Source organism: Vicugna pacos, chromosome 15 (assembly GCF_048564905.1).
Source record: "Vicugna pacos chromosome 15, VicPac4, whole genome shotgun sequence".
Classification (NCBI taxonomy): Eukaryota; Metazoa; Chordata; class Mammalia; order Artiodactyla; family Camelidae; genus Vicugna; species Vicugna pacos.
Window position 1 is genome coordinate 38028476 of NC_133001.1, and position 13142 is coordinate 38041617.

Genomic DNA, 13142 nt, shown 5'->3' on the forward strand with positions numbered 1-13142 from the left:
TGAGTGCATTTCCTCTTTTCAAGCAATTCTTCCCCTCAACTGTTCTGCGAATTTGTTCATTTATAAATTCCTTCACTTTACATCCAATACAGTATTTTTCTAGCCTTATCAAATCAATTCTACATTCAAAGACAAAATGACACACCAAACACTTTCAAACATTTAAAAAAAAAAACAAAAAACAAGCAGTAAGGAGCTGCAGTGCAAAGGAAAAAAAGCCATCAGCGCAGAACCCAACAGTCACCAAATAGCCCAGCCCTGGAGCCGGGAGTCCGCACCTTCCAGTCCTCTGCCCCCACAAGGAATGGGGGTAAAACTGAGAGTTGAGCCTATCCCATTTTTCCCATTTGACCAAAGGTTCAACCCCAGGTCTCAAACTTGAACGTCAAGGAGATTTGTTCAAATGCATTTCTCTTACTTTCTACTCTCTTCCTTTATTGTTCTAACCTCTCTGTGATCTCTCTCACCAAGAGGTTGACATAAAAACTTGGGCTTTGACCCAGGGAGGTTTTCTGTCACCCCTAGTAAGTAGAAACTGTTAGATCTGAGAAGGACTGTAGGAAAAAAAGAAATAACAGCAACTATAAACTCCACAGACCTACGGCACCAACTGCTAAGATGCATTATAATTCTTTGGTTCATTTATCATTCTTTGGGGGAGATGGAATGACGGCTTCCAAAATGAATGACCGGGTCCGGCATGGGGTAAGCCAGGAACCAGACAGTTACGCAATCCTGCTCTTCCACTCATACAAACACACCCACACACCCCTCCGATGAACGTAAGATAAAAGAGAACAGTCAGGCTCCAAAGGAGGTGAGAAGAACCTGCTTCCAAAGGCTCCAGGAGAAGGAACTGGGTAAGGGCTCACCTGAATCTTTCATGGGGCAGAGGGCACACTGCATACCCCAGGCCTCCCCATACAGACAGCAGCACTCAGTGTACGTTGTCTGCTTGCCCACAAGGGGCCGGCTACACACGTACTCATCACTCAGATGCTCCCAGCACAGATCTTGGTACACATCGGTTTCTTCGATTTGTTCTGAAAGGGAAGACACGGCTCCATGACAATTGCACTGTTATTCCTATTTCACAAACACTGTGGTGGAAGCCAGAGAGTCTCAAAGTTTCCATCTCCATTCCTAAGGGTGACTTCCAAGTGAAAGTCTGAAGCCAGCCTGGTCTTTCCATGGATCAAACCTCTGTCATCTCCAACTGGGTGTCATTCCATCAGCTGAAATTCAACCTGCCCATCCTGTTCCAGTTAAATCCCTCCCTCCTGGCTTCCATCGTTACATAAAACCCTCCCCTATCTTGCCTGTACTTCATAAGCCTGATGGACTTCTCATTCTTTCAGTCTTTGATTTTTCACACGTACTCCTTTGTCAAATGCTACCATTTAGTTCTATGTGACATTTTTTGGAGTCATCCTTTTCCATCCATTTCATCTGCCAAAACCCTGAACTAGTGACACTTCATCCTGGGGTCCTTAGTGCTAACCTTTCTACTTTTCAATTGACTTCAACCAAAGTAGTCCCCTGAATGTGCTGATACACTGATCAATTAAGCCAAGTATCAGCACACAGCACCTTCTCGGGGATGAACAGGGGTTCCCATCAATGGACTTCAGAGCTCTCCATCACTTGGATGGCTTCCGCCCCTCTGTTCATCTGTGTCCTACAGTGCAGTCAAGCAAACCTGGTTATTTTTCCTGGAACTTCCATCTTCTTCCGTTGACTTTGAGGGTTACTGTGACCAACCCTGAGGCACGGAACAACTCTGCTGTTTGTTCAGCCACTCTGTAGTTTGTTGCCCATTAAACCAGTATGTGAGGGCATTACATCTCCTCCACAGTGATGATATGCATTTAATTCTTCCTCTGAGCATGTCATTTTAATTATTTCAAAATACCCAAGGAATCAATTTTTCTATTTTCCAACAGCTCACATTTCAGTCAAAAGGAAAACCTTATGACATTTATTTGGACACAGGCATGCATCTCACATCCAAACATACCATGTGATTCGGTTGGTCGGATACATCTTTTTTCCGAAGCATCCAGGACCATTGGGTGAGCACAGAAGCACTTATAAGAGCCTTCTGTATTAATGCACTGGCCGTCAATACAACTGTTGGGGTCTTGACACTCATCTATGTCTTCAGAGAAAAAAATGAAAGAAAATCAGCAATCAGTTGCGCCTCATACATTTAACCCAACTTAATACACTGCTAAATTTAGTCCAGATTCCAGGGGCTGCCACGTTTTAATTAGCTATATATCATCATCCAAAAAAGAACAGCCCTGACTATAAAAATGCTAAGTTACAGTGATTGGAAAAATAACATTGCTCTAATGCTGCTGACATTAAATAAAGAAAACATTTAACAACAAGATATGCTTAGAAATTTAAGATAAAATGCCTCTTTATGACAGTTTTAAAATTATTTCCTTTTGCTATGTTTTTCTGCCTGGGTATATGGTTTTCTGCTTAAGCATTAAAGTCTGGGTCAGCATTTAAAAGTGACTTTCAGTGGTATGATGTGAGTGATGAAACAGGAGGCTCCCCAGACCGCGAGAACGCTTCAGTTATACCAGTCACCTGAAGCGTAATTCCACACTGAATATTAACTCTTTGTCTGAAATCTATTCAAACAATAGTATGAAGGGTTTTCATTTTCTTCAATCTTGCTCAAGGAAAAGATCCATAAAAGATTCACGGATCTTTTCAACACATGATTTAGATGCAAAGAAATTGTTCTGATGCATAGCATTACTTATTTCTTCCCATTTGTGTATTTTCACAGCATATCACACTATATCCTTTTAAAATTTACCAAAGCACTGCAATTTGACAGGGTCATAGTATGTCCCTTGTTTACAGTAGCATTCATAACCAGGCTGAGTGTTCAAACAGAAGCCATTTTTGCAGATTTCTTGTCCAAAAAGTAGGCATTCATCTGCATCTGTGGGGACAAAAATGGAGAAATAGAGGAGTCAGCTTTGATCTTTCAGTTAAAGAGAAGAATCTAACCAATACTGGGCTTCAAGTTAGATATTATATAATATTTATATCACAAAGAGTCTTAAAGACAAAGCAATATAAAGTTCTTAAACTTAGGAACAATTCACAGATGGAGAAACACAATCAGGCTTTTCTGTTTCAGGAGCAATGCCCAAAACATTAGTAGAGAAAGTATATTTGTAAATACAGCTTCCGAGATGCTACTTCATATTTGACAAAACAGTCTGTAGATTTCCTAATGGCACCAACAATATTCTCTGAACAGAATACCCTTTAAGGCATGTGCCTTTCTATAAATATATATTTACATGTGTTATCTTACTTAATCCTCATGATAACCTTTGAAAGCCAGAGACAGAAACTCAGAATATTGAGTGAAGTCTCACTATCACACAGACTTAAAGTGTTCCAACTCCCAAGCCACGGTTCTGCCAGAGTCCATTGGGGCCTTCCTTCCATTGATTTCCACTTGGAGGAGGCCCCGGGGATTGAACCCGGGCACTCTTGTGTGCTGAGCATGCGCTCTACCACTGAGCATGCGCTCCGAGCATGAGCTATACCCCCTTCCCCGCTGGGCCTTCCTTCCAATGGTAGAATTCAAGGCTTTGTAATCAGTTAGCACCTCTGAAAAGAACCCTCTGCCTAGCCCGAGTCATGCTGTTACTTGAATGTCATATGTGCACACACGTTGCCAATTCACTTCCGCTTGATTCTGACCTTTATAGTTGTCGCCATCGTCGTAAGATGATTCTCCACTGGGGACAAAACCTTTCCCTCTAGGACACATTTCAGTGAATTCAGCTGATTTCAGAAGAGACAAGGGGAAAAAAAGTCAAAGAAAGAAAAAAATCAGCATCTTCCATGAGCACGTGTTTTAACTTCAGTTTTGCTTTTTCAGACTCAGGAACTTTAAGGCAAATCTTGCCATTTAATTCAGACAAATAAGTTCAGTACAATTTCAAAAGTTACAGATTAGGTGCAAACAAATCTAAAGACTTCATAAGTTCACTTGTAATTTTTAAAAATCTTTCCTAGTTCATCCACATATTATTAACCCAAGTTTTACTTATGGATGCAGTGGGGTCTCATGACTTATTTCTCCAACACTGTCATTTCTAGTATTTTAAATTCTTAATAAGAACGCATCAAGCAAAATCTTAAATATGAAAGCTCTAATTAGGAATAATGGTTAGCAAAAAATGATTGGTTTTGACTCAAAAATGGAATAAAACTGAAGTATCTTCATGCCAAAATATCACATGGTATGTCGCAGAAACAGTATACTCTGTGACAGAGAGAAGTTTAAGGATTCATACTGAGGTAGGATACGGGTGTGGGTTCCAGCCCTGAGCAAAACTCACCTGAAGGTAATCTCACCTCAATCTGACTATGACAGGTACCAGTAGATGCTATCATTTCAAGGCTTCAATGTAATATCCCAAATGGGAACATTCCAAGGCCCGTGAACACCAGAGGACAAATGCGAGTGTGAACACACCCCTTAGCTGGTTCTTACCAGTCCCCAAGACGGGGCAGGGGAAGATCTCACAGTTGTCGCCCCACCCAGCACCAGAGGTACAGCAGCATTCTCGTTTGGTGACGTTGGGGGCCAGCACATTGTCACAAAGACTGGCATCATTCAGATTATAGTAGCATTCTTTCTTTTCTTCTGTGGGTTGATCCACCTCTAAGTCTAAACAGAGTGGAGAAAGTAAAAAAGAGTGTTGACAGGATACCCGAGGTCTACCTGTACCACAACGGAGCTGAAAACATAACAGTAAGAAAGACTGGATGTGCCAACAGCCCTGCATTCACACAGAGCTGCTTTCCACTTCTGTCGGATTCTTCCACTTCAAGATAAAAAGGCACTTGAGTCCTGAATTTTGGTGGATTTCTAACCCACCCCAAGAATGTAAATCTGTCAAAACCATTTCCTTTTACGTTAACCAATTACTTTATTCTTGTAAATTTGGCTGTAAGTAGAGTTTCCATATCTGCTTTCTTGCCAAACATAGGGCCATTCTTTACTGAGCTATAACACCTACTTAAATCAGTGAAAAATCTCCCCAACACTGGACCAGAGATGTGGGGGCCACACAAAGTATCTGTCCTTTCAATGGTTACTGAGTCAACCATGCCCCCCAGTCTTTTCTGAAAAGCACAAAGCAGAAGAAGATAACCAGAAAAACACTGCAGTAACCTGTCTACAAAATGGCCTTTCATTACTGGAAATCTAACTATTAAAATTGCTGCAAATATACGACTTTGAATGAAATCACAAGAGGCAGCTAAGCCTCAGGGTAGAATTTCAAGGCTGGATTCTATTCCGAGGTCTAGTGTGTCCTAGAGGAATATATATTCCAACAGACTGAGTTCAACCCTCTGTGATAAAAGACAAGGTTATATGATAAAATACAAATGATAAAAACAAATTCACCTACTTTCAGATAATACTGAAAATAATGCCACCATATTTGAATTATATGAAGAAGTTTGTGCTTTTAAAAAATGATTAAAAAAAAACTCTTCCCTACTAAATGCTATAGAGTTCAAATGGCTGCCTATGACCCAGTTAGAAGTTACTGAGTTTTAATTTTATGAAATGAAATACTTTCATTAGAACTGCTATTTACAGATTCTTAACCCAAAGAAGCTATAACGGACAAGGGTGAAAACATTTGCCAAAGAGGATAAGACTTTAATGTCAACACTAACCTTTTTTTTTTTAAAGTTGGTAGATAGTCATATTATTAGGAAAGTTTAATGAGCTTTTTTCATAACAGTTTCCTATATATTTATTTTGGCAGGGTCAGACTGACTGCGGAAACCTGATTAATATATCAAATAACAAAGGTGTTCTTTTTTTTACTGGAGTACAGTCAATTACAATGTGTCAATCTCTGGTGTACAGCACAAAGGTGTTCTTCAAATGTAAATTCATAAAATTCTACCAGAAAAGCTACTGCCCTTCTTTCCTCTTACGGCAGTAAGAATTAGCAAAGCAGCAAACAGAGCCTCAACGTATAAATGGCTCTCAGACGACAGAACATCACTGAGCATATAAAAGATCCCTCTCACTTGGTTCTGGCGAATTCTCAGATTGTTCTACCTTTGACAAAATTCAGTTTGGACTCTTAGCTTTAATAGCTGATGACAAATTCAAACCTAGAATAAGTGTCCAGGAAAAAACTGAAATGCTGATTCCCTATGCAGGTTATGAAGTGGTTTTAAATCACTTCCCTGTGTGTGAAATTGGATAAAACCTGCCACATCCCTCATCTCAACTAGATTTTCCAGTGTGCAAAGGAGAGACACGTGCTTTGCTCACTCTATTGGAGCGAATCACCAACCAGTCCATTCTCTTCAGGAGGGGCTGCAAGTTCTTATACAGGGGATCATTGGGGAAAACTAAGAGTAAGTATTCAAAATTATTATTAAATCAATCATGAACCCTGTAGGAAATCTTATAAAGGTTCTCTCAACGTGTGAATAAATTAACAGCTTATTAATAGGAACAATTCCACTCAATCATGTTATTCAGTTGCTCTAAAAACATAGCTAGTCATTAATGAATGCATTCAGAAAGATAAATCAAGCCAGCAACACAACCAGAGTTTTGCCAATCAAGTTTACAGTGTGTGTTAAAAGAGGGCTCAATAATTGTTTTTTTTTCCTCTTGTGGACAAAGCTGTAGGTATGTTATAGTTTTTATTACAAAATGGAATACGATACAGCAGCACCTCAATGAAAACTGCCATATTCATTAGACATGACAGGCTTCTGAGTCAGAAACTTTACATACATTTAAACACTATTTCTGCAATGGTTTTTACACTCACAGGAATGAAATAATTTTTGCTTTTTTTCTGTTTTTCTTTGTAAGGAAACTCACAGGTGATTGCACAAGGGGGACAATACCATTGTCTTATCCAGGTTTTACATTGGTTGTTACAAGTTTTGCTCTTATTTTCTTTCCAAGCAGTTTGAAGTTTCAGTGTTTACACAGCTGAAATTGAGGGTTAGTCAGGCCCTTATCCCTGTTTGGAAAGAGATGCAAATCCTATTTTAAAAAAAATCTGATCCACAAAGGTCATTCTGCGAAAAGCAACAATTTCCCTATCTTCCTAACCTTTAAATAATTAACTTCCTAGAGCATTTTTCCATTGGGGGAACACTCTGATCAGTAAATACATGTCATTTCTTTAAAAATAATCTCTATGAGTTTGAGGTCACTGCTGTCAGGGGAGGAATGTTTCTATCAAAAAGTAACTTTAAAAGATCAAATCAAAAGTTATAGAAGATGCCAAGATCTAAAAAGAATGAATTCTGTTTTTCTTAAAGATTTTATGAATAAGATTAGTCATACTACATATCTCATTCTGCAGACTTCTAAGAAATATATTGCTTCTCCTCCAGCATTTCCAGATTTGATTTCTTAACTTGTATTAAGAGGTTGGCTTAATGTCTACATATAAAAAGCAATATGAGTATTTTAATCCCAGGGGCATGGCCGGCGGTAAGAAGTGAGTTTTGGGACCTTTCACATGTGTGCTTTTTTAGAAGAAACTTTCACAGGTGCCCTTTCATGTGATATACAAAGTACCTCCATGAGCAGACAGTGCAAGTTATACAGCATCCGCACTTTCTGGAAGAGAATATTTAGGTTGGGTCCAACATCCCCGTGTCTAACGCTTTCCCCAAACCTCTTCTACGGGGCTTAGCTTCTTAGCAACCCAGCAAGCAAGAGTTTATTTTGCTTTGCCCTTTTTCTTCCTTTTTCTCTTTGAGACAAATGGGGAGGGGGTAGCAGATAATCCCTGCTGGTACAGAGTTCAGTGGTAAGGCCACAAATAAGGTGATCGTTTTCCTGTGCTCTGAACAGCAAGGGGTGGATTTGAGTGGTAGGTGCCTGTCTCTCTTGCTTTCTTTAGAAGGAAGAGGATGTGTGTGTTCACTTGTAAGACTGTTTCCTGCTTTAGTCTTTCCCTAAATATATCTAATCTTAGGTTTGCTGTTGGGGTGAGGAGATCTGGAACATTTTTTTGGTTAATGTGAACATGAGCATTCTAAATAGGCCTTTGCTTTCACTTTGCATTTGCAATGTGTTCTGAAGGCGCCAATCCCCTCCATACTCTTCTGAGACAGTGATGACAGTGACCAAGGAGTCACATCGCAGATACGTGCGAGCAAACAATGCCCCCAAATGAAACAGCTGCCCTCATCCAGAAAAAGACATTAATTTATAAAACCCAGTGACTGTGGTAATGTTCAGTTAATTACTTTCAACAGAATTACTCAGGAAGTTTTACTCTCTGTTTTTAAAATCACCACAGACACTAATGTTTTATACCAACTCATGCTTTTATGGGAAAAAGAATTCTAGTGTAATATTCCAAGAAGGAGTAAAAGAGAACTTGGACATTCATTTCCCCCTCTAGTTTTCTCATTCAAAGACTCTGAAGATGAGAAGTGCGTGTGTGTGTATGTGGAACTTAGAAGAAAGCCATTGATGAGTTTCAGAAAATAAGCATTGACAACAGGAATGGACTGGATACGAAGAGATGCAAATAAAAGCAAAGACTGTAGAAAAGTGGTCAACTTGTGACAGAAATCAAAATGATCGTTAGAATGTAAAGAACAAGAGCAAAAATACTTTGAAAGAAGATTCTTCCACACAGTTCCCACTATTAAAGAGGTCAATCAGGTGGGGAATCAGGGCACGATAGTGCTAGGGAAGCAAGTGCTGGGCGTGTAAGCCACCCTGGAGGGGGTCGGGTGGGCAAGGCTATCCCGGAAGGCTTCCTGGAGGAGGTGCCATCTGAGTCAACTTCTTGAAAAATAAAAATAAATTGGCCAGAAACTAAAGTACAACAGAGGCGAGGAGGAGTAAAAAGTACAATACTTAGGACTGTGGGTAGAGCAGACGAGGGGACAGGTGGTTTGTAGAAGGAGTCACGCAACTGACTCAGCATGAGAACGAGGCAGGGATGATTAACATGGGGACAAGCAATAGCTGTGTTTTTGACCTAGGTGCGGGAGCAGAGGACAAAGCCAGTTTCTGTTGGAAGAAAGTCGCTTCAGGACCTTGCCAGGTGGAAGCGAGGGGTTTTTTTGGTTCTGTTGTTCTTTTTTTGTTTGTTTTGTTGTTTTTTTTTTCCTGGTGAGGAAGTTAGAAGAAACTGGGAGGAGTGAGCCTGGGAGAGGAACAGCCACGGGAGAGGACGCAGGGAGGAGAAAGTCTGACTTACGGACACAGTGCCAGACACGGGAGAAGAAGAGCCGGCGTATCTGGGTGAAAGAGGAGGCTCCTGAAAGCAGCATAAAGCGCCGCGGAGGAAGAAAACCGGGAGCCGCATCCCTGCACGAGGCGGAACAGGAAGCACGTACGGCGACGGCGCCCGGAAACAGCGACGCCCCAGCAGCACGAGCCCCGTCACGACAGCCGCACAGGTGCACGGCCAGGGCCCGCCACACGCAAAACGTCTGGGAACACTTAAAAGGAATTGTACAAACCATTCTTTCTTAGGCCTTATCTGTCGCAAATTCTAGGGTCCCAAAGGCAGTTCTAATGCAACAGGGTGTCTCTCGTATTAAGAAGATAAAATGATTTATATATACCTGGTTCAAGTCTGTCATTTTGTTCAATTGATATGTCAGTTCATTCAATATGGGCACCTCTTTATCAAAACCTCTGATATTATTTTAGGTGCTATACACAGCGAACAGAAAATTTCATAAAAATAAAAGCATGATTTGGTAGTTAGTAAACTCTTCTCACTATTATCTTTGAAGGTGGGAAGAAACTTGATCTTTTTTTTTTAAAATAACAAATGAACATATTTTCCTCAGCCTTACCTACATTCATGGTATAGATCCATTACAAATACACAATAAGACCTCAAGAGTTCTATGGCATTTTACAATGTTTGCATTCTAAATACTGTGGTTTCACTGTCTTTAATTTTTTTTCCCTACCAAAGGTCTTTTTTTCCAATCAGAAGTTATTTTTTAAAAACTCCTTCAATGATAATTTATTTTACAGGTTAACTAAACACATTAAAAAAAACCCCACTCTGCCAAATATAACAGTTGAGTGATATTATATATGGTCTCCTGCCTTTAAAAAAAATGTACGTATACAAAACCTGTAGCGGACCTCCCTTGGAAGAGAGAACAAGAACACTTTTTGAGTTCAATTGTCAGAACCACAAGGATGATTTGCACAATGTGTGTCCTGACAGCAGGGAGCTGCTCTTTTTTCCTTTTGCTCTACTTGTAATTTAACCAAAGCACATAGAGGAAGTAGCCTCCCACCTAGAAGTGTTAGCAGATCATTCCTCCACTAGGTGTGGTCCATTATATCTTTGATAAAATGAATACTTATTCTACAGGACTAGCTGGGATTTAGACGAAGGGGTACAGAAGGAACACATTCTCGAATGTAGGGAGACTATTTTGTGCAATAGGTACCAAGTGTCTGCCGTAGGTGAGGCACTGTGCTAAGCGGTGAGCTGGGTTCCAGGCAAGGCGAAGAGGAATGACAGAGCATACAGGGTCCTGTTACCAAGCTAATGGATGTGGACTTCAGGCTGCAGGCAGTAGTAAGCAGCTGATAGTCTTAAGGATTTAAAACCAGATTTGTTTCGAAAATGTGAACTGGCAGCACCATGGAGCAGGAATGGAGGAGAGGCAGGGAGAGAAGTCAGGAGGCTGCTGCCAGCCACAGTCCAGGTAAGGGATGCTTGAAGGGATGCCTGGGGCCGTGGTAACAGAGGCGCAGAGAGAGGTCTGAAGAATACCGCTGAGGTAGAGTTGACAGGATGAGGGCTTGGATGGATAGGGAGAAAAATTAAAGTGTGACTTCAGGATTTCCAGTATGGGATGTTCGGCAATGAATGAGTGTACACAGGGAGAGTAACAGGTCAGAGGAGGAACAGTCATTAATTTGGTTTCGGATAATTTCATGTGGAGACGTTACAAGACACCCTGGGGGAAAGGTCCAATTATAGATAGCTGGGAACAGGAGTGTAGCACTCAGATGGCAGAAGATAGTAACTTGGCCACCCACACCACGTAAGTAATAGTTGACCCAGAGAAGAGGATAAAATATCCCAGGAGGATAGAGTAAAAAGAGGGCTAAACATGCAACTCTCCGGGACATTATTTACAAAATGGTGATTGAAAAAGAATCTAAAATGAGACAGAAAAACACCAGTGCAAGAGGTAGGAGGACAAAGGGAAGAGTAATGTCCTGAAGTCCATCAAAGGGGAAAGGGGAGGGAAGACGAGAAACCACCGCTGACTGTTACAGAGATGGAGTGAGACACGAGACTAATGGCTTGAGCAGACAGATGTCACTGATGACCCAAGAGGAAGACGTTTCACCCAGATGAGGGGTCAGAGGGCCTGATCTCAGTGTAATGAGGATCAAATGGGAGACGGTTCAACGGAGGTTGGGGGAGTAAGGATGTCCATTTAAAGAATCTGGAGGTCAAAATGGTGACAGATTATCCCTGGACAGTGACACTGCAGGGGATTTTCTTTCTTGATTCATTTTTGTATTTGCCAATTTTCTAAGAATACACATTAATAATGAGAGCAAAACAAAGAAATAAAGTGAAAAGGAAGCCAATTTTTAGGAGAATGTGGTGTCATGGGGTCCTCGGCCTTGAGAAGTAGAATTAAGTGGAAAGATCCTGGAAGAGGGTTTCTGGGCCAAAATCTGCGAAGCATTAGCTATATGACCCTAAGAATAAGATTTAGAACTTCTCTCTGGGCCTCGACTTCCTTACTTATAAATGAAGGAGCTGGGCTGGATGAACACTGAGGTGGTCTGTGGATGTAGCAGTCTAGGACGTAGTCTGTGATGTGAGAATAAGCTCTTAAATATATTAGAGAAAACTGGTATTTAAGGAAACACTATCATGAATTTTGTAAAGAATAATTATTTTATGATGTAAATAATCACTCCAATGTATACATCTTACAATTTCTGATCTTATCAGCTTTGCTTGAAGTGAGGAACAGCTGCATTAATAATAGTATATCTTTTTCTTTTCATTATATCTTCTATTATAAAAATGAAATTCAGTTCCTATCACATAGTCTCCTCTGTGCACCAATCAAGGCAGGGAACAGCATATTATGGGTAAAGTGTGAAGGCTGCCGTTGCAAAGACTAAATATTGACTGCTTCCTTTAGAGTGCCCAAGGACAAAGTTTTTATTGAGCAATTATCACAGGCACTGAGGAAATGAAAAATCAGGCTATATTTCATATCCATACCCTCTCACAGGTGATGAGAGGTCTGGCCTGGACATTTTTTAGTGATTTCTGTTTCAGGTGCTTTTAGGCAATGCATAGCAATGTAAATGAGTGGCCAAAGGCCCAGGCAGTGAAAACAACAGACCAGACGTAAAAACAAAAAATTAGGTAGGAGCCAAGAAGTAGTTTAGAAATAAAAATCCTAGGCCATTAAAGTTCAAAAGTACCTTCAAGGACCTAGGACAACATCCTGCTGGAAGTAGGAGGCCTTCTGCCAGCCAGTGGGGGTCCTACCTGCTCTTGGATATCGCTAGGGAAACACCCATGATTTCATGAGACAGCTGTGTGCTGACTGCCTCTGGTTATTAGAAATGTCATCTGCACACTGATCCGAAACCTGCCTTCCTGACATCCACCTCATAGTCCCAGGTCTGTTCTCAGTAAGACACCACCTCCGATAACTACGCTGCTGCTCCTTGTCGGAATGCCTGCTGCCCTGGGGAAATTCTACAGCCAAGCGAAAATACTATAGCCTGGGTAACAAATTTATCTTTCTTTTCTTAATTACTTTCCAGGAAGGATGAGATCCGAGCTGTTAGTCTATCATGTGTATAATGAAACTAGTTTGAGTCCCTGATAAAAACTTGAACTTCAATTTGGTACAAAATGTTTTGTCCCATGTAACAGCAGCTTCTTTGACGGGAGAAAGACACACACTCTTTTAACTAGCCTCCACTTAACCAACTTGTTCGATCAACCCGGGAAAACATCCTGGCTTATACCCACGAGCAGGTGGATGGCCTGCAGCCAGCTTACTCTTCTCGGGTGGGTCTGCACACTTCTGTCCTGATGTGT

At 40.9% G+C, this 13142-nt stretch overlaps 1 protein-coding gene across 9 annotated transcripts in view; it reads right to left on the bottom strand.

The window, feature by feature from the left end:
• LTBP1 (latent transforming growth factor beta binding protein 1) overlaps positions 1 to 13142 on the bottom strand; it is a 371985-nt gene that overhangs the window by 22567 nt on the left and 336276 nt on the right. For all 9 annotated transcript variants that reach the window (XM_072937938.1, XM_072937939.1, XM_072937941.1 and 6 more), the window contains 5 exons: positions 4541 to 4717; positions 3742 to 3825; positions 2837 to 2965; positions 2018 to 2158; positions 873 to 1043 (listed from right to left, as the gene is read on the bottom strand). In XM_072937938.1, the coding sequence (XP_072794039.1) occupies positions 873 to 1043; positions 2018 to 2158; positions 2837 to 2965; positions 3742 to 3825; positions 4541 to 4717 (702 nt within the window). The remainder of the gene's footprint in view (positions 1 to 872; positions 1044 to 2017; positions 2159 to 2836; positions 2966 to 3741; positions 3826 to 4540; positions 4718 to 13142) is intronic.